The 22,703-nt window shown below is 37.9% G+C and overlaps 1 protein-coding gene and 1 long non-coding RNA gene across 3 annotated transcripts in view; one reads left to right on the plus strand and one right to left on the minus strand.

Annotated features, from left to right (window-relative positions):
- Nucleotides 1-18,696, plus strand: part of SLC38A6 (solute carrier family 38 member 6) — a 37,172-nt gene extending 18,476 nt beyond the window's left edge. The window contains exons 8-18 of the mRNA XM_063440431.1: nt 1,113-1,191; nt 2,330-2,412; nt 2,792-2,850; nt 5,441-5,506; nt 6,871-6,921; nt 9,723-9,802; nt 10,360-10,460; nt 11,501-11,625; nt 11,736-11,880; nt 13,339-13,433; nt 18,613-18,696. Of these exons, the coding sequence (XP_063296501.1) occupies nt 1,113-1,191; nt 2,330-2,412; nt 2,792-2,850; nt 5,441-5,506; nt 6,871-6,921; nt 9,723-9,802; nt 10,360-10,460; nt 11,501-11,625; nt 11,736-11,880; nt 13,339-13,433; nt 18,613-18,696 (968 nt within the window). The remainder of the gene's footprint in view (nt 1-1,112; nt 1,192-2,329; nt 2,413-2,791; nt 2,851-5,440; nt 5,507-6,870; nt 6,922-9,722; nt 9,803-10,359; nt 10,461-11,500; nt 11,626-11,735; nt 11,881-13,338; nt 13,434-18,612) is intronic.
- Nucleotides 18,697-18,751: 55 nt separating this feature from the next.
- LOC134583495 (uncharacterized) overlaps nt 18,752-22,703 on the minus strand; it is a 222,896-nt gene continuing 218,944 nt past the window's right edge. For both annotated transcript variants that reach the window (XR_010086318.1, XR_010086319.1), the window contains exon 3: nt 18,752-18,833. This is a non-coding gene — a long non-coding RNA (uncharacterized LOC134583495). The remainder of the gene's footprint in view (nt 18,834-22,703) is intronic.

Raw genomic sequence — 22,703 nt, forward strand, 5'->3', positions numbered from 1 at the left:
CCGTACAGCATCTGTTACAATATGTATACTGTACGGCCATACAGCATGTGTTACAATATGTATACTGTCCGGCCGTGCAGCATGTGTTACAATATGTATACTGTACGGCCCTACAGCATCTGTTACAATATGTATACTGTCAGGCCGTACAGCATGTTACAATATGTATACTGTACGGCCATACAGCGTCTGTTACACTGTGTATACTGTACGGCCGTACACAGTCTGTTACAATATGTATACTGTACGGCCGTACACAGTCTGTTACAATATGTATACTGTACGGCCCTACAGCATCTGTTACAATATGTATACTGTACGGCCCTACAGCATGTTACAATATGTATACTGTACGGCCATACAGCGTCTGTTACACTGTGTATACTGTACGGCCGTACACAGTCTGTTACAATATGTATACTGTACGACCATGCAGCATTCTTGCACTGGGCTTGTAATGCTACGTTTCGGATATTCTTTCTCCTAGTTCTGCTGTTCTGCTTAAACCTGGGATTCGGGCAAATGTTCCGGGGAGGCAATAGTTAGCTATTGTTTATTAGACATACATTAAATGCGTCTGCTAATGTCTAAGAATGTATTTCAGACCGGATATTTTACATCATGTTATTTTTAATCGTTTCTGTTTAAAGCATGGGGAATCTTCCAAACAATTTGTGAGAGTTTCTGTGCAAATTGTCTGACAATAAATGCTAATTCTCTGCTATTGTGATTCACCTGTGATTTACAGATTAACCCCTAAAGATAAAGGTGCTTTGTGACGCTACACTGTACGAGCTTGATCAGAAATGCATCCAAGATTATTTAATAAAGTGCCTAATAAAGGGAGTATAATCTGTCCAAAAATAACCAAACTGAAAGCAGAACTGACTTAGAGAATGTTTTCAATTCACCCAATTTTATACTAAACTTTGAATTTCCTACATTAGTGGATAAATCAGAAGTTAAGTCAAATTGGTGATTTATTGGCTGGCAGATAAGATTGGGTAAAGGGACAAGGGTAGCTATGCAACCAGTGCCGACCCGTTTCAGTGCTTTAGAACTTCGTAAGAAATCCTGGTCCGTTTTAAAATGTCTTGCTCAATTTTTTGCAGCTATGTCGTCCTATTTGTTTATCATCAAATCTGAGCTGCCCTCTGCTGTTGCTGGGTTCCTGTCCGGAGATCACAGCGGGTAAGTGACCGATACCCAGGTGCTGTCATGAATCATCTACTTACATGTTGTGTTCCTGGAGTTTGCTTGCACGCTGCACTAAAACGTGCTTTTTATACCCCAGTGAGGCTGGTTTTCTATAATGTGACCCGTTACCTGGTTTGTCCAGTAACAACCAAAATATATACAAAATCTGAGAACCGCCAGATGTAAATCTCACTGCACCATCAACCACCCCCCTTGCGTTTCTTTATCACTTTTTAAAGCCACTTTACCAGGAAACTGATTGCTTGCTGTTGAATTGTTCAGTCAGCAGTTCCTCTCTCATAATATTGTGTGTATGAGTCAACCAACCAACCTCAGACCTATTTAATATCGGTCAAGACCCTTTGCAGAGTGACGGCCATTAAAGGAAAGCTATAGTCACCAAAACACCTTTAGCATAATGAAGCAGTTTTGGTGTATAGAACATGCCCCTGCAATCTCTCTGCTCAATTCTCTGCCATTTAGGAGTTAAATCACTTTGTTTATGCAGCCCTAGTCACACCTCCCTGCATGTAACTTACACAGCATGCCTAAACCCTTCTTGTAAAGTGAGGTCTAATGTTTAAACTTAAGTAAGATAAGTAAGTTAACAACTGATTGAAAATAAAAACCATTTTTTTTTCATGCAGGCTGTGTGATTCACAGCCAGGGGAGGTGTTACTAGGTCTCCATAAACAGATAAAACTGATTTAACTCCTAAATGGCAGGAAATTGAGCAGTGAGACTGCAGGGGAATGGGAAATACACTAAAACTGCTTCATTAAGCTAAAGTTGTTTTGGTGACTGTAATGTCCCTTTAAATCATGTTTAGATGGGTTTGTTTTGTTTTCCAGTGAAGACAATGAACTGGAAAGATCTAAACACAATTAAAATCATAAAAACAATGTACATGCATTTCTGCTTTGAACATTTAATGAAATGGCTCTTAATAACCTCAGTGAAGAACCCATTGGCTGGCCTCCTCTATATAGCTTTCGCTAACAGTCCACCTCAATATCTACTGATACAATGGATTAATTTACCTGTAGCAAATCTTGTACCATATTAATGATAATATCTTCCTCCCTGTTTCGTTCGTGGCATTGATATGTTTGTACACTTTATTTGCTTCCAGTTCGTGGTATCTCGATGGCAGAATATTACTAATAATCACATGCGTGTGCGTTGTTCTTCCGTTAGCCCTCCTTCCCAAAATAGGTAAGCCTTAAAAGCTTTCTGAAGATTGTAATGGAAGGGGCCTGGGAAGGAAAGGGGTGGCGTTTAATTTGGGGTATTTTAATTCATTTCAGCCATGGGGCCTGGCTTGTTAAGCTATTACTTGGGTTACAGTAGTGCGATGTCTGTTACACTAAAATAAAATTTTACTGGCAAACATTAAAGGACAGATTTTTACTTATGACATTCCATTAGTGGTAAGCCATTTCTAATTCTGCCCTCCAAAATGATGTAAATGATCTGTGACATGCGCGAGGGAACGCTCCAAGCTCCAGATACCACGCACTATAAAATAAAACCCAGAAATCTATACCCTTGGCTTTAGGATCACGTTACATAGAAATTGCTTTTTATTTTACAGGCTTTCTTGGCTACACAAGTAGTTTGTCATTTTTCTTTATGGTGTACTTTGCAATTGTGGTAAGTTCCTAAAATAACTCTTCCACTTTGAATTTTCTTTTTCCTTTTCTCCTCAATTAATTATTTTTCCTCTTGAAATGTATTTCTGTCATTGACACTTTGCATTCTGACAGTAGATTGCAATCTTTGCACGCTCACAAAAAAACGAAATGTATTCTGCACCGAGATTAATTTTTGTAAAGTAGTTTTAAAAGAGACTTTTATATTTGAATATAACCGTGTCTCCCTACTTTGTAAACGAAAAATGCAAGTTGTGCCTTTTGACTAGCCCGTGTCGCCCACCGCCCTATTAAATTGTGCTTTTATGCACTCTCTTTATTAGTCATTAAGCCACGAAAGGGTTAATGGCTATCTCTGTCACCATAGCCATCTAGGAAGTTGCCAATTCAAGCTAAGTGAGACTTGTAATGCTGACATAAGGTCTCTCAGAGCCAGATTGTCATGACAGAAATTCGTACTGTTGGTGCTTAAAGGGTTAAACTGTGCTCCCTCTTTCTATCCAACCAAAGTTTGTCAAGTATTTTTTTTATTTTTCTGTCTTTCATCAGTTCCGATTACTGATCTACTCACCAATGTCTGTCTAACAGTATCTGCTTACCGACATGGTCATCAATCTCTTTAACACTGTCTTCTCTTTGATGAGCAGTTAAAATGTCAAAGCATTTTTTTTATTTATATATTTTTGTTAAAGCGATACGTAAAAATATAGTCTCACCGTTTAATGACACATTGGGGTTTGCTCGCTGAACTCTGTGTAGTAGTGAATTGAAATACATTTGCCACACTATAGACTAAAATAGCTCATTTGTAAAAGCTCCACAACTTGGCTGTAGCCACAACTGGGTTTTACTAGCCTGCGTTCTGTCATTGGGATTGTAATTCCATAATATTTGGAGTTTAGAGAGTAACGTTCAACGTGTAAAGTGGATTAAAGACTTCACATTGTATAAATATGTATTACTTATTGTTAATATTATTGTTTAATCAGCATGAACAATTAGTGTATTTATTTTGTCTTTCTTTCTGAAGCAAGCTATGAGCAGAATTCTCTTTTTTTATATTTAATGGGAGCTAAATGACTTTTTGCTCTTGTCCTCAATAATGCATGTGATCTATACTAACCAGTTCACCTCCTTCCCCATATAGAGAGAGCTGCATTTTAAACGTATTTGATCAATTGGAGTCTTTTTGGGCTGCTGACATCTGACTTAATTTTAGGGACAAAACCAATCTGTTGTCAGCCTAGCAATAAAGTGATTTGAATGAGAATTATATATTTTGTATATTGAGCTTTGTCATTTTTGGCAAAGGGTTTTTAAAAAGAATTATTCGCTTTGCCCAACACATTGTACTTTGAAAACGGCAGTGTCTAATATTTATTATTAGTAAATGTGTTAACCAGTGTTTTCAACAAAAACTCAATTAAAGATTTGCAATTAATCTGACCACGCTAGACATTCAGCATCTTCATAAATAGACTGCTGGGAGCTAATTGGCTAATTGGCCAATCCAAAATGGACTTCTGGGAGCTAATTGGCCAATCCAAAATAGACTTCTGGGAGCTAATTGGCCAATCCAAAATAGACTGCTGGGAGCTAATTGGCCAATCCAAAATAGACTGCTGGGAGCTAATTGGACAATCCAAAATAGACTGCTGGGAGCTAATTGGCCAATCCAAAGTAGACTGTTTGGAGCTAATTGGCCAATCCAAAGTAGACTGCTTGGAGCTAATTGGCCAATCTAAAATAGACTGCTGGGAGCTAATTGGCCAATCCAAAGTAGACTGCTTGGAGCTAATTGGCCAATCCAAAGTAGACTGCTTGGAGCTAATTGGCCAATCTAAAATAGACTGCTGGGAGCTAATTGGGCAATCTAAAGTAGACTGCTGGGAGCTAACTGGCCAAACCAGTGTTCTGATTGGCTGCTGGCAAAAAATGCTTTCAACAGATGTTCTATTTCCTTTCAATCAGTAAAATGATGAAAAGTAATCAGAGTAAAATTGAGATTATTGCTTGCTACATTGTTTTTTTTTTAGAATAGTGATCAACGGATTTATGTAACGTAATGTCATTGGATAAAGCAGCTACGATGTCCAATGTATTTTCTACATATGTAACAGAAGTTCCCCGGTATTCCATAGTCTCGTGTCATGTCACATAGTCAAATGGTTATCACTGGAAACTTTTCAAATTATTTATCTACAAAAAAATCCCATAGACGTTAATGGTGAATAATGCAACATTGGGAAAGATTGGGATCATTAGAAAAACACAACTAACAATGTTAAATCCAGGCCTTTCATTTGATCTTACTCTGCTGTTTCTGAGGGGTTATCCTCGCTGTGATTACTCGGGCCCGGATTTGGGGAGATTTAGCAAAATGTTCTGAAAAATGGAGGAGTTGTCAATGGAACGTGACTGCTGGTTTCACTGGTTTCCATGGTGATTGTCCCACTTTCTGTACTTTAGTCCACTTTTTAGAACACTTTGTTAAATCTCCCGCCTAGTTTTGGATAAAGTTGTTCATTTTCTCGACATTCTGTTTTTGCATGCATATTTATTTTCATATTAAACTTGTTTTATGTTTACAGATTGTCATAAAAAAATGGTCGATCCCTTGCCCGCTGCCGTTAAACCACACAATTGAATATTTGCAGGTAATAGACTTTTTATGATCAGTCCTGGTTTAGAGCTCTATGTTAATGGTGATTGCTCACTGTTTAGCACCTTTGATCCGTACTCTCCTAGTCATGCCTTGAAAGTAACTGCCCTTATTTAGTACCCTGACACTATTTGTTGGCCAGTTCCCGTGGTTTGTTAATATCTTTCTGAAGCCTAGACTGAGAACCAATCTATTGCCCATCATACCATTAATATACTTTATATGGGCCCCAGGGCAGTTACCACTTGTCTCTGTAATGTTTTACAGGGAGAATACAGTAAAAAAAAATACTGTCATCTGAATGACCTTTTGTGTTGAGTAACCCAGGATCTGCTGCAGTGATATGTGAACAAACCAGGAAGTGGCTGAGATACCACAGTCTATCCTGGTTACCTGTCTGTGTCACTCATAACAAGCTGTTCTCATTGTTTGGAGTAGAATCTACCTATGTATTTATCTATTGGCCACCTGACCTATTCTATGCCATGATCTTGGTGTGTTGATCACTACATATACCTTCTTTGTTTATCTGCATGTGATGTAAGTGAACAGACTGTGGGCTGTTCACTAAACCTCACATTTATTGTATACGTGTTTATTAGGAATAATTACCTAAACTCTGATAAAGTCGCATCTTTGGCTATTTAACAGTTTCCAGCTTTTAATACATTTTTTCATGCAGGGGCACTCCAGATGCTGTGGACTACATCTCCCATAATGCCCTCACAGCCCTGATGCTAGCAAAGCCTCATGGCAGATGTAATCCTCAACATCTGGAGTGCCTACCCCTGATTTAGTGAATAAACCCCTAGCGGACATGCCTCTCCTTTAACCCCTTAAGGACACATGACATGTGTGACATGTCATGATTCCCTTTTATTCCAGAAGTTTGGTCCTTAAGGGGTTAAAGGACCACACCGACCACCATAACAACTTCATCAGAATAGAATTTCAGTGGTGTGGGGAGGCCAGCACTTCAGTCTGGAAGCCTTGGACTGGGCACAGCTGAGGGCGTCAGTAGCTCTGCATTGGGAAAATAAAGGTACACTCCTGATTGAAGCCTCCGACATTGAGAGAGAATTCCAGAGTAGCGCAATCGGGTTAACAATTTACCCTTCAGCTAAGGCAGCACCCGGTCCTCCTCGCAGCGTAGCAAGTTAATTCTGATGTAGTTATGGTGCCCGGAGTGTGCCTTTAATACCAGAGGAATGCTGTTTTGTGTGCATGTCTGTCTTGTTTGAACACATTCATTTGATTATGACAACACCGTGAGAATTTACAGAGATGTGTTTTTTTTAAAACAAAATTTTGACAATCTCCAAACTAAAAAAATAACGTGAAATTTGTTCTTTTTCTCAGGATTCCAACAATTCTGAATGTAAACCAAAGCTTTTTGAATTTTCCAGAGAGGTGAGTACTGTCATCACTGACAAACTGGTGTGATGTAACCATGGACCCACAGAATTCAATTATTCTACTCAATTTCCCAAACACTGTGCTCATTTGGCTTTTTAAATATGCATTTTAAATCCTACCTTTTCTCCTCACATCAAGTCTGCCTCCAAACTTTCCCCTTAAAAACATTGCCCGCATTCGCCATTTTCAAACACAAGATACAACTAAGGCACTTATTCATGCACTCATCGTTTCCCGACTTGACTATTCAAAGTCACTACTCATCGGGCTTCCAAATACCGGCATTGTTCCTCTCCAGTCTGTAATGAATGCTGCACTCAGGCCCATCTTCCTGACTGACCGCTACCCCCACATCTCACCCCTATGTCAATCATTGGCTTCCTGTACCCTTCAGGATCCAATGCAGACTGCTAACACTAACCTACAAAGCCCTCACTAACTCCACTCCTCACTACATTTCCTCTTTACTCCACAAATACACCCCTTCACGTTCCCTTCACTCTGTAAATGTCCTTGTCCTTATTTGCTTATTCTCATTTTGCCAACTCTCACCTGCAAGATTTTTAAAGGGTTGCCCTGTTCCTTTGGAAGTCCCTACTCCATGCTATCGGCCTCTCCTCCAGTCCTTAAGAAGTCACTGAACACAGCCACACAGCTATAGGAAAACTTACCATCTTCCTGGGTAACACGTGTCTCATTTCACTGCACTTATCGCTTCCCTTGCCTCCATAGCCCAACTCACCCTCTCTCCTGCCACTCTTTGGTTCCACACGGCATCTTATCCATCAATACCAACCCCCTCTGACATACTGTTATTTCTCATGTGTCTCTTTTCCCCTTTCTCATCTTCTCTCGGTTATATTACTTATAAAAATGACTTGTTCTTAGAAATCCCCATTTTATCATTTTAATGCGCTGCGGAATATGTTGTCGCCATATACATGATGATGATGATAATAAGTTTCACTTTCTGCTTTTTGCAAGAATCCCACTGGGATTCCCGCAGGTTTTATATCCATATATTACGGAGAGATGATGCATTTTCTTTGCATACCTCATTCATTTATTATTGTTTACATTTATTTCCAATTAAGATAAAATGTATTTTCTTTATGTCAGCAAATAAATAACTGCATCAAAAACCTGTATAAAACCCTAATTAAATACTCCAAAAAACAAGGGGACATACATATAACAAATATACAGTTGTAAACACATAACAGACACCAGTTACTGTAAAGGGGTTTTTAGGTTTTTCCTGTTTTTTGTTTTTTTTCCCCAGTATCTTTCCTTGTTTTTTGTAAAATTACAATAAAGATTTAATATTTTTTTCCGAAGGAAAGTTAAAGTTTTTGCTCACGATATCAATATCCGCAACATAGATCTAGGGCAGAACAGAACCGTGAATGTTGAAAGGTGATCAATGTATCGCCCTCCGGTAATAATGTAACTGTAAGAGGTCCACCCTATGGCATTACAGTGCTGGTTACTGATTGGCAGTCACAGAGCTCAGAGACCCTCTGATCTTGTGCACTTCAAAAGCTGGCACCATCCAGGGGATAATAGGCCCCGAGGGAGAATCGGGTTACACCAAGGTCGACTGGTGGTGGGATTTAAAATGTTGGGGACATTCAGAAATGTAATCCAAGAATGCTTGTTCTTGTCAAGCTCGATTTAACTGTGGTCTTTTACAGCAGTGTTCGATTACAACAACAACATTGTGAAGTGGTTCTTTTGATTATTATCTGGGGTGCAGCTACCTCTGCATTGTTACAGAGCTCGTCTAGGAAAACTTTTTTTTTCTGTTTGTTTTAAACTTTTGTTGGGTTGCAGAGTTTGCAAAAGAAAGTTAGAGTGCAATTTATTCTGCTTCGTATCACTTTCTTGTGCGAGCGTAGTCCTAAATGTTTTTTTTTTTAATTATAAATAAATGTTTTTGTATTTTGTTTAACTAACAGCAATCATGCAGTGTTAAATAACAGACAACAACAAAAAATCCCTCCGTACTACCTTTGGGTCGGGTTTCCATATTCTTTGACACGTTGATGTTCCTCGGCTTTAATAAAATGGGTTTTCCAAACCCATTGTCTTTTAAAGTTTACAACCGCAACAAAAACCTCCTCCCATTTGAAATGACTTTATACGTACGCAGATCTATGTTTTCTTACAATAATAAACGAACACCCTGCATTATAAACCTCTCCATTGTCCGGTCAAAGCTGCCTATTATTTGCTGTAAAACGAAGACTGCGTACAATGTGCATAATCGCATAACCGTGGCAATTATTGGTATTCACGTCACTTTTAGAAATGGAAGCGAGAATTCTTCTTTCTCGAGCGAGCAGTTTTAAGAATTTAACCCCTTCACGACAAGGATTAACCCCTTAAGGACACATGACAAGTTTAGTCCTTAAGTGGTTAAACAAATCCCATTCTATCTTGGCAGTTTCTGGCACAGAGTGTCATGAAGTGGGGGATTCGGATTCTCTTGGTAGACCGCCTTGCTTGTTATACCTAATAGGGGGAGATAATAGTATGCACAGTTAACTGTTTGCTTACATGCGATTTAGAGAAATTGTATACCCCCGGCTAGGCTAATTGCCCTGAAGGATGGAGTTTGATATCCCTGTTGTGTAATTTCTGAATTTTTCTGTTGAATATGAGTTTCATGTTCACATAACCGTATCACTTACTGTTACTGCTTTATTAACCATTACACACACACACTCGGGATTAAGAACCTGGTTACACAGCACCGTTGTATAAATTAATCGGTCTGTTCTTTTCACTCTTAGAGCGCCTTTGCTTTACCCACGATGGCCTTCTCCTTCCTTTGCCATACATCAGTGTTGCCGATTTACTGTGAGCTTAAAAGGTATGTATTCAATAACATTTCAGAGACCTTTATATGATCACAAGGTTATTCTCTAAACTGTGAGCTGTCAGAAAGTGGCTAAGGAGTTACACATCGTTAAGGCCAGAACAGCGAGCTGGAAACATGGCTAACTTAGAATATATTTTTCGAATTGATTATCTTGGTAATTCCAAGTGAATTCCAGACAGTGCACAGTTTGGTGAATATATTTAGTGTTGTCCAACAATACTTGTAGGTTGGAGGTGAGAGAGGAAAGCACAGTTATGTATCATTAAAAGGTTGCAAATGCGTAATAATTCTATTGGTTTTGGGTTTTTTTCCACTTTTATGTATTGAAATCCTTAAGTGTGTAAGTACAAATAACTTACATTGGGAAGTTTTACATAAAGCACCCACCACGATGACCACCAGTTATGAATATTGGCATTTAATTTAAAAAAAAATGATGTCCCAATAAACTGGTGATGGCACAGCTACATGTGGGTTTATGTAGACACATTCATTTTCATTTTAAACAAGTCTTGTTGCAGATTGTGTATTTTTTTCCTCCCTCTTAGTCCATCCAAGAGCCGGATGCAGAACGTGGCCAACCTGGGGATAGTGTTAAGTTTCATCATATATTTCATATCTGCCTTGTTTGGATACCTCACATTCTACGGTACGTATATAAATTCTCTCTGTTACTACGACAAGCTGTAGCACACTGTCAGGCTTTGCAGATACTCTGCACAGCACCCTGGACCAGCTCTTGCTATATCTCCCAGTAGGTTAAAAGTTACTCCATTCTGGAGTGCGGGAGAGTTTAAATTGTGAGGATCGGTTCCTCTCGTGTTTACAAATTAAAAGTAAAAAAATAATGTTACATTAAGATCACGAAAATGTTATTTTCCTTAACGCACCTAATATTCACTTTAGAATGGATTTCATTCATATTGGTTGGTATGCAATTTAAAAACAAAACTAAAAAAAAACTATGAAAAATAATACCTGAATTTTTATATTATGATGCAAATGAATAATAGATTCCCATGAACGGCTCTGTTAAATACGAGACTCCGTGTGAAAACGCTATGCCTTTAAGAAGGATGGGGCAGCTGTCTTGTGTTTTGGACAGATCATCTTACCCGGAGTTTTATCATCTTTCATATGTTGCTCTAACCTTTGTGCATTTCATTATTTATCAGCTCTAGAAACCAAATTACTATGCAGGATTTTGTGTTTTGCAAATAGAATACAATGGTGTAAAGACGACTGGAGTCAATACACCACCTGTTACTGTTTAGAGGATAATCCTCATTTCTAAGTTGAGAAATTTTAGCTGGTAGTTCGCAAGATGGGATAAAAAGTTAATAAACGTTATATATTTTGGAGCGAGGGTAATGACGGACACTAATTTACATGGCCAGTCCTGATCTACCAGGGTTACATTATCTTTTATCTGATTTAAAAGAAAATAAAAACATAAATAAAAAGCACAATAATGTTTTTTGTTTTTTTAATTCGTGTTTGAGGAACATAAAGAAGTTGTAACATTCGACACACTACTTTATTTTAAATGTTATTTGTGTATTTCGTACGGTTTTGAGATGGTACAATAAATAAAATCTGCCAGAGTTGGTTTCCCAACAGAAATGTGTGCGAAGTCTGCTGATTATTCGCCTTTCACCATAACAGTAACGCAATCTTGATGTTTTCCAGATAAAGTCGATTCTGAACTGCTGCAAGGTTACAGCAAATACCTCCCGAGTGATGTCTTGGTCATCACAGTGCGACTCTTCATACTCCTCGCGGTTCTGCTCACTGTGCCCTTAATACATTTTCCTGTAAGTAGAGAAGAGAAATAATTAAATCCGTGATAGGGCCAAGATACATTGATGCATTAAATGTAAAAACAAATCTTCATCCACTGCACTTATTTTCTTTGTATTTTTAGGCTCGGAAAGCCTTTATAATGATGGTTTTCTCTAGTCGTCCCTTCTCGTACGTTCGTCATATTCTGGTGACGTTGGCACTTAATATAATTATCGTTCTACTTGCAATCTACGTACCAGATATAAGGAATGTGTTTGGGGTGGTCGGTAAGTCTTTTATTTTTTATTGATGGGATATTTAGTACCAAACTTCTGGGAAAATTAACAAGGTGTTTGGAAATCCTTGGCTAAAATTGCACAGTTGGTGAAATTATCAAAAATTCCTTGTTTTGGGAACAAATCTATACCTGTAAATATCATCGCCTGGTGTCATGGTGGGAAACATTACGAAGTGTTTTACAATTGTACATTACGCAGTTTCCATTGTAGAGAAGAGTGAAGCCAGTTTACACAGAATCTGTATAATTAATATAAAATCGAATAAGAACTATTGATTAGCTGTGTAGGACTGAAAGCCTCTTTCAGGGGAAAACAGACTGATAGAAAACAATGGTCTCTTTTTGAGGAAATATTGTTTGTTTGTCTGTTGCCAACATTGATCATCGTTAATGTAGAAGGATAGCGTTGTATTTTGAATGAGAAGCAGGAGTGTTAACAGAAGTTCCTAAGAAGGAGCATCTCCCTGGCTGATGTGGTGAAGGTCAGAACCCCAAATAAGTAATCAAACCGTTCTAAAATAGTTTGACTACTCACAATGTGAACTGTAGTGGTTATGGTACTTAGCGTGTTCCTCTAAAAGGGAAAATAAGTCACAGCACCAACATTACAGGCCTTTTAGTTTAAATGGTTTGGTAATGCCAGTTTAAAAATTAAGAAGTAATGAGTTTAGAAAGGGCTTTTGTATTCGTAATAATTTTCATGGCTGTGACAAACTTAAAGAGTAGCAAGCAGCGGGGGTAGAGAGTGAGATATGTGGAAACAAAAGAACAGAGAGGATCCAATGGTAAAGTATATTGTGAAGGTGGGGGTTGAGAAAGGGTAAATAGGTACAAAATTTAGAGCTACCAACCGCTTTATTCAATAGGCATGAGCGATATAACCCCCCGTTTATGGATGATGGAGATGGGTTCCTAACTATGTGGCTCATCATGATAAGTAAAACATGATAACAGAAAGAGGTGCTCTAAGGTGAGGTATGTTCTTAGTAGTGAATATCACGGTAAAGGTATATATACTCACCTATTAGCGAGCCCAAATTGTCTCTCCTGTAATGGTGTGCACAGGTCTATTCCCCACTCTGGGATCCTTGTCACCATGGATGAGCTCTGCATGAACTCAGTGATCTGTCGAGACAGTACACAGAAACATAGTATAAAACAGCAAATGAGAAAAAAGAATCCTCACAATTTGTTGAGCAAAGTGTAATTGCTCAAACTACAAGGCTTACATGGCATAAATCCCCATCAAAGAATATAGATTTTTTTTTATCTCTGCAGGAGATCAGCAAGGCTCCTGGGTAAATAATAAAAACATAACACACACAAAAAATAAAATAATAACATGCATTTTGCTCGCTACATGGGGCTTTATCAATGAAGTTATTGAACTTTCTTTTAATAAAACATTCATTAAAGGATCGTATATTGTTCCTCTCCCACTCTCCAGGATCCACTACGTCAACTTGTCTTTTGTTTGTTTTCCCGGGACTATTTTATGCCAAGCTTAGCACGGAACCTTACTGCTCCCTACAGAAGCTTGGGGTAGGTGATACATTATTAACTGATTACTGTGTCTTTCCAAATGTATAATTCTAAAGGACATTTTTCACAAGTAACTTTAGTGGCGATTTGCTGCTCTTCCATTGTACAGTTCTAGTCCAAAACCTCTAACTTTAAAACCCCCATTGCTATCCCTGACCGTAAACTCCCCCAAATAGCAGCCATTGCTATTAGTGGCAAATAGACAGCAGAAACTCTACACCAAAATAGACATTTAAATAACACTTACCTACTGTATCTCCCTCTACTGTAATATCCTGTAAATCTTTACGTACACCTGGTAGAACTATATAATATATACATACACCATGTACTCGTATGTTTATGTAGCACTAACCGGTGTACTTTGCACTTTATGGGTTACATTACAGCAGCGGGTATATGGAGTGTATATTTTATAGAACAGTAACAGGTGTACTTCGCCATTTACAGGTTAGATTGCAGTAGGTATACAGTGTATGTATATTATATTCATATAGCGCTAACAGGTGTACTCAGCACTTTATAGGTTACATTACAGTAGAGGGAGGTACAGTAAGTGCAGTAGGTATACAGTGTATGTATATTATATTCATATAGCGCTAACAGGTGTACTCAGCACTTTATAGGTTACATTACAGTAGAGGGAGGTACAGTAAGTGCAGTAGGTATACAGTGTATGTATATTATATTCATATAGCGCTAACAGGTGTACTCAGCACTTTATAGGTTACATTACAGTAGAGGGAGGTACAGTAAGTGCAGTAGGTATACAGTGTATGTATATTATATTTATATAGTGCTAACAGGTGTACTCAGCACTTTACAGGTTACATTACAGTAGAGGGAGGTACAGTAAGTGCAGTAGGTATACAGTGTATGTATATTATATTTATATAGTACTAACAGGTGTACTCAGCACTTTACAGGTTACATTACAGTAGAGGGAGGTACAGTAAGTGCAGTAGGTATACAGTGTATGTATATTATATTCATATAGCGCTAACAGGTGTACTCAGCACTTTATAGGTTACATTACAGTAGAGGGAGGTACAGTAAGTGCAGTAGGTATACAGTGTATGTATATTATATTTATATAGTGCTAACAGGTGTACTCAGCACTTTACAGGTTACATTACAATAGAGGGAGGTACAGTAAGTGCAGTAGGTATACAGTGTATGTATATTATATTTATATAGTACTAACAGGTGTACTCAGCACTTTACAGGTTACATTACAGTAGAGGGAGGTACAGTAAGTGCAGTAGGTATACAGTGTATGTATATTATATTCATATAGCGCTAACAGGTGTACTCAGCACTTTATAGGTTACATTACAGTAGAGGGAGGTACAGTAAGTGCAGTAGGTATACAGTGTATGTATATTATATTTATATAGTGCTAACAGGTGTACTCAGCACTTTACAGGTTACATTACAATAGAGGGAGGTACAGTAAGTGCAGTAGGTATACAGTGTATGTATATTATATTTATATAGCGCTAACAGGTGTACTCAGCACTTTACAGGTTACATTACAATAGAGGGAGGTACAGTAAGTGCAGTAGGTATACAGTGTATGTATATTATATTTATATAGTACTAACAGGTGTACTCAGCACTTTACAGGTTACATTACAGTAGAGGGAGGTACAGTAAGTGCAGTAGGTATACAGTGTATGTATATTATATTCATATAGCGCTAACAGGTGTACTCAGCACTTTACAGGTTACATTACAGTAGAGGGAGGTACAGTAAGTGCAGTAGGTATACAGTGTATGTATATTATATTCATATAGCGCTAACAGGTGTACTCAGCACTTTATAGGTTACATTACAGTAGAGGGAGGTACAGTAAGTGCAGTAGGTATACAGTGTATGTATATTATATTTATATAGTGCTAACAGGTGTACTCAGCACTTTACAGGTTACATTACAGTAGAGGGAGGTACAGTAAGTGCAGTAGGTATACAGTGTATGTATATTATATTCATATCGCGCTAACAGGTGTACTCAGCACTTTATAGGTTACATTACAGTAGAGGGAGGTACAGTAAGTGCAGTAGGTATACAGTGTATGTATATTATATTTATATAGTGCTAACAGGTGTACTCAGCATTTTACAGGTTACATTACAGTAGAGGGAGGTACAGTAAGTGCAGTAGGTATACAGTGTATGTATATTATATTTATATAGTGCTAACAGGTGTACTCAGCACTTTACAGGTTACATTACAGTAGAGGGAGGTACAGTAAGTGCAGTAGGTATACAGTGTATGTATATTATATTTATATAGCGCTAACAGGTGTACTCAGCAATTTACAGGTTACATTACAGTAGAGGGAGGCACAGTTAGTGCAGTAACTATGCAGTGTTTGTATATTTCCTTACCTGTTAGTGCTGGCACTTTATAAATAGAATATCGGTATGTAATAAGTGCCAGCACTAACAGGTAAGGAAATATACAAACACTGCATAGTTACTGCACTCACTGTATCTCCCTCTACTGTAATGTTACCTGTAAAGTGCTGAGTACACCTGCTAGCACTATATAAATAAAATATACATACACTGTATACCTACTGCACTTACTGTACCTCCCTCTACTGTAATGTAACCTGTAAATTGCTGAGTACACCTGTTAGCGCTATAAAAACAAAATATACATATAGTAAGTGCAGTAGGTATACAGTGTATGTATATTATATTTATATAGCGCTAACAGGTGTACTCAGCAATTTACAGGTTACATTACAGTAGAGGGAGGCACAGTTAGTGCAGTAACTATGCAGTTAGCGCTATATAAATATAATATACATACACTGTATACCTACTGCACTTACTATATGTATATTTTGGTTTTTATAGCGCTAACAGGTGTACTCAGCAATTTACAGGTTACATTACAGTAGAGGGAGGTACAGTAAGTGCAGTAGGTATACAGTGTATGTATATTTTATTTATATAGTGCTAGCAGGTGTACTCAGCACTTTACAGGTAACATTACAGTAGAGGGAGATACAGTGAGTGCAGTAACTATGCAGTGTTTGTATATTTCCTTACCTGTTAGTGCTGGCACTTATTACATACCGATATTCTATTTATAAAGTGCCAGCACTAACAGGTAAGGAAATATACAAACACTGTATAGTTACTGCACTTACTGTACCTCCCTCTACTGTAATGTAACCTGTAAAGTGCTGAGTACACCTGTTAGCGCTATATAAATAAAATATACATACACTGTATACCTACTGCACTTACTGTACCTCCCTCTACTGTAATGTTACCTGTAAAGTGCTAAGTACACCTGTTAGCGCTATATAAATAAAATATACATACACTGTATACCTACTGCACTTACTGTACCTCCCTCTACTGTAATGTAACCTGTAAAGTGCTGAGTACACCTGTTAGCGCTATATAAATAAAATATACATACACTGTATACCTACTGCACTTACTGTACCTCCCTCTACTGTAATGTAACCTGTAAAGTGCTGAGTACACCTGTTAGCGCTATATAAAATATAATATACATACACTGTATACCTACTGCACCTCCCTCTACTGTAATGTAACCTGTAAAGTGCTGAGTACACCTGTTATTGCTATATAAATAAAATATACATACACTGTATACCTACTGCACTTACTGTACCTCCCTCTACTGTATTGTAACCGGTAAAGTGCTGAGTATACCTGTTAGCGCTATATAAATACAATATACATACACTGTATACCTACTGCACCTACTGTAATGTAACCTGTAAAGTGCTATATAAATACAATATACATACACTGTATACCTACTGCACTTACTGTACTTCCCTCTACTGTAATGTAACCTGTAAAGTGCTGAGTACACCTGTTAGCGCTATAAAACCAAAATATACATATAGTAAGTGCGGTAGGTATACAGTGTATGTATATTTTATTTATATAGCGCTAACAGGTGTACTCAGCACTTTACAGGTTACATTACAGTAGAGGGAGGTACAGTAAGTGCAGTAGGTATACAGTGTATGTATATTATATTTATATAGTGCTAACAGGTGTACTCAGCACTTTACAGGTTACATTACAGTAGAGGGAGGTACAGTAAGTGCAGTAGGTATACAGTGTATGTATATTATATTTATATAGCGCTAACAGGTGTACTCAGCACTTTACAGGTTACATTACAGTAGAGGGAGGTACAGTAAGTGCAGTAGGTATACAGTGTATGTATATTATATTTATATAGCGCTAACAGGTGTACTCAGCACTTTACAGGTTACATTACAGTAGAGGGAGGTACAGTAAGTGCAGTCGGTATACAGTGTATGTATATTTATATAGCACTAACAGGTATACTCAGCACTTTACAGGTTACATTACAGTAGAGGGAGGTACAGTAAGTGCAGTCGGTATACAGTGTATGTATATTTATATAGCACTAACAGGTATACTCAGCACTTTACAGGTTACATTACAGTAGAGGGAGGTACAGTAAGTGCAGTCGGTATACAGTGTATGTATATTTATATAGCACTAACAGGTATACTCAGCACTTTACAGGTTACATTACAGTAGAGGGAGGTACAGTAAGTGCAGTAGGTATACAGTGTATGTATATCATATTTATATAGCGCTAACAGGTGTACTCAGCACTTTACAGGTTACATTACAGTAGAGGGAGGTACAGTTAGTGCAGTAACTATACAGTGTTTGTATATTTTCTTACCTGTTGGTGCTGGCACTTATTACATACCGATATTCTATTTATAAAGCGCCAACATATTCCGCAGTGCTGTACAATTCTATCAGTAAAATATACATAAACTGTATGATATGGAAGGAATTTTATTTCTTTATAATATTGCATGGTGTTAAATGATAACCTCAAAATGTTATTAATTATCAAACTCTTATTGAAATCATATAACAAACCAAAAGGTAAATGAACGTTTTGTGCAAAGACACCACGTGGATGTTAAAACGTGGACTGCCCCAGGAATTAATTAGTTAATTTCTGAATCATTTCGTACGCCCTCTGACGAAGATTGTACATTGAAATGCTGCTTTTCTAAAAGCTTGATCTGGGAAGGGCGGCAGAGCGAGAGCCTGTTCTCGTAGAGTGTAAATTGATTCCTTCCACAAGTACTAATTTCTGTTTGTTTTTTCTTCTGTTCCCAGGCCTGTGGGTTGCTTGTTCTTGGTATTTGTATTGGTGCCTGCAGTTTAACACTAATTACCATGAACTGGGCTTACAATGAATGAGAGAATCGCACTGGAGTTTACCTTTGAACAGAATGTGCAGGGATTTACAGCTTAGGGTATCCAGTTTCAGGGGAAATTGGTAGAGAAAGGATTTGTCTTCCGTGCACGCCACCCTGCCAGTCATTAAATGTTCTGATCTGAAAAAGAAACCCGGAAATAGAAGAAAATCACGTTTACAAAAGGGAGAATGCTGCCCACAGGTATACATTAAAAGGAAATTCGCACTTTCTTCGGCTTTTGTTAATTAGGTACGGAATTGATAAGAACCTTCCCATTCAGGTTTGGGATGTACATGAAGGCTTTATTTAATTCTGTGTGCATTGCTGGCCCTGGGGGGATAATAGACTATTGTTTCTTTAATAATGTTAACGAGGCTCTTTCCAAATGCTGGCAAATGCTCAGTGTCCCATGTTTAATCCATTCCAGCCAAGCTCAGGTAATGGTGCCATGCTTGCCTACCTTGTGTTTACATTTGGTGGTTCTGAGCCATCATATCAATTGGTGCAATCTTTTACCTAAAATCACATTTCTGGGTTTTTATGACTTTCTCTGAAATGCACAATCCAGACAAAAACGGACTGTGAAGATGTGAAATTACTTTTTTTTTTATATCTCATCTTACAACTAATCCTTAACCTGAAACCTGAACTATTGCAGGTAATAAGTGCCGTCCTTTCTATTAAATGGACTCCATTATGAGAGGGCTATTGCGTAGCATTGAAAACACTCTCTGTACAGTGTACTAGCCAAATGGCTACTGTCTGTAGTTATTTAACTCTGTGTAACTAACCATTTGTAGTTCAAGTGTGCCATGCTTCTTGGCGTGCAACAAATGGCAATATGGCCTCCACAAATAGAGGCAAGTGGTGGTATTTCCTGATAGCCAGCCCCCTACGATGCTCGCATTGAGGGACAGAAGGCTAAAAGTCAAACCATTCTAAAAATGGTGGCTACTTACATTGAGGGGGTGTCGGCACCATAAATACTACAGCGAGCTTCAGTGTTTATGGTGCTTGAAGTGTTCCTTGAAATAGGGCTGCTGGGAGAGAATGGATTACTTTGCATGCAGGCACTACTCCCTAACCAAGAGTAGGCAACCTTTGGCACTCCAGATGTTGTTGACTACATCTCCCATAATGCAGGCAAGGCGTTAAGGGAGACACGGTCCATAACATCTGGAGAGTCGAAGGTTACCTACTCTTGACAGACCCTATACACAGTATCGCATCATTTTTTTTAGCATTTTACATGGCTGTAGCCATCAGAGGTGCTGTATTCATAGACTTGGCATAGCAGTAAAGGTTCAAGAACGTAAAAAAATATGTACATAAAAATTATACCTTTTTCAGGATATTTGCACATTAACCCCGTAAGGACCAAACTTCTGGAATAAAAGAGAATCATGACATGTGACACATGTCCTGTGTCCTTAAGGGGTTAAAAACGTCACAGTATTGCTATCTTTTACATCTTACATATCGGATCATGAAAGGCTCTTTGTATAAAGCAGTTGAATGTCAACCAGGACTTGGCAGGGTTTTCTATAGAATAAAACATACATACATGAAAGATTTCATTTATTTTATTTTATTTTTTTAACCTTCTTGGTTTTTACCTCTATGCCATTGTCAAGCTCCGTTATATTTGAGCCAGTAGAACTGCCTTCCGAACCAAATATTTCTATGTAACCTCAAATTAACTGCACTACTTACTGTGTTTTTGTAAAGTAATTTTTTTAAAAGCAAAAAAACATGGAAAAATAAAATAGCAACTCACATGTTCATCCACCCCAATTCGTTGCCTCTATAAGCACAGAATGCAGGTAATTCAAACAGTAAACGTATCGTTCAGATTTTTATCTAGATTCTAATTTTAGTGCAAATCTGCTTTTAAGACGGCTTATCCACAGAACATTTATGCCAAGCTAATATTCCAAATGTAGAGCATACATGTTACCATTGAAGTGTTTATTCACAGCAAATCACTGTTTAGTAAATATACCTTTGCCTATTGTATGTGTGCTTTAACACTAAATATAATTTCACCACTGGAATTCTCCCCATGAGTGTTATGTTTTGGATGCTGTGTGCTACTTCAGAGAAGGTGGAGTACGTTTTTTATTGAGTAAAATGCCTTTACATTTTAATATATAATATATGCATTCCCCCCCACCCCTTCAGGGTTTTTTTTTTCTTGGATCAGTAAACAAAGCACAATTCATTCTAAACTATGTCTGCCTATTCATCAAACTCCTGGAATTCAATAAGACATTTTGGCAGCCTTCTATTTAATACTGCCTTGCTGTAATCTAACCCTCAAACGCTTTGTTGGTTTTGTAATCCAATAATCCTAATTTTCTGCCATGTTGATGTGTAATATTCACCATCTTAAAGGTACAAGCACAGGTAGTTGCAGTGAGTAGGACTAGCTGTGCTTGTACGGGGAGTCTGATTTTGGTTTTGTGTTTTCAATCGATTTTTTGATCTGTCAATTTTTAAAAGCTACATAAAAATTGGTAAGATATATAGCTTTATAATGCTCCGCCACCCCTGTGAAAATGTACTTAATGCGTTTTTTGTATTTTTGTTTTTTGTAAGAGAACTAACATTGCTATAAAGTCACTACCTAGAATATTAAAAGGTCGGAAGAGGAAGCTCCAGGTGCTGCGTTACCTTAAAGTGGCTCTGTCACCTCAAACTTTTCTTTCTCCAATTGTTTCTTCTTCTTTTCGGATCTATGTCCTGTGCTTGATAATCTTGACAAAGGTCAAGGTTGTAGAGTATAGGAAAAATATATAAGATACAGTCCCTTCATTGTGTTATGCGTTAAAGAGAAATAGATCAATAATGAAGAGAAGTAGATACAATAGGAGCAAGGGAGGTTTGAGGTGACAGAGACACTTTAAGGAATTAAAATGTTACCAAACTGTTAAGCCTCAACCTTTAGAAGACTGTGCCCGATTGCAATGCCCAGCTACTTCCTTTATTGGTCTGAGGCTTCAATCAGGAAGCTAGGACCCGGCGTCACTTTACATTCTCAGTCGATATATCACTAGCTCTGCATTCAGAAATTGGGTAAAACAAGTACGTATCTTTTTCACTCGATTTTCTGATTGGGCGGCTGGTGATATGCTGAGTGTGTCAACTTATACTCTCTGTGACGCCAGGTCCTAGTTTCCTGACTTGAAGCCTTTGACGTCTGAAGGAAGTAACTAGGCAGAGCAATTAGGGGGAGACATCCTGATTTAGGGGTTACATCAGTGGTTCCCAAACCAGTACACGATTTAGGATTACCCAGTTGTGTTTAATGTGTTTTTAGAAAGAAAGGAGAGAAAAAAAAAAACATCTTAGACACAACTGGGTAATCCTTAAATCCTGGATGGGGAGATGTGCCTTGAGGACTAGTTTGGGAACCACTGGGTTGTACCATTCGTTAAAAATTGAACTACTTACAGAAACATTGCCCCCAGGGCATCCTTACACTATAACTCCATTCGATGACGTTGTGCCACCAAGAGTGGTTCTTTAAAGCTACATATCTGCTCAAGTTATTGTAACAAGGTTTGCCAGATCTCACTCCTGTCTGGAGACTGGACTGTGACAGAAGGGGGAAAATATATTTAGTCACAGATTTTCAGGATGTCAGATACAGACTTGTCCAGACTTTTATTGAGCCATCAATATTATTATTATCTTAGTTATATTTCGGAGAGCAGCTGATCTGTTTGCTTCTATTAACCCGCAGTTGAAGTTATTGATTACTTTGTACAGTAAAAGCAGGCATTACACCAAAGAATGAACACCAGAGTTATGTGAGCAGAGCAATTCTGGGGAGACAATTCTAAAAGTGGAGCAATCAATAGAAACATTCTATTTGTTTCCACAGTGATTGCACCACATCTAGAACTTTGCCTCAATATTGCTTTTTTTATCCATAACACAGGAAGAGATTTTAGAGGAAGTTTTTTTTTTTTTTTAAAAGTTAGGTTTTAAAATAATGAAAAGGGA

Source organism: Pelobates fuscus, chromosome 13 (assembly GCF_036172605.1).
Source record: "Pelobates fuscus isolate aPelFus1 chromosome 13, aPelFus1.pri, whole genome shotgun sequence".
NCBI lineage: Eukaryota > Metazoa > Chordata > Amphibia > Anura > Pelobatidae > Pelobates > Pelobates fuscus.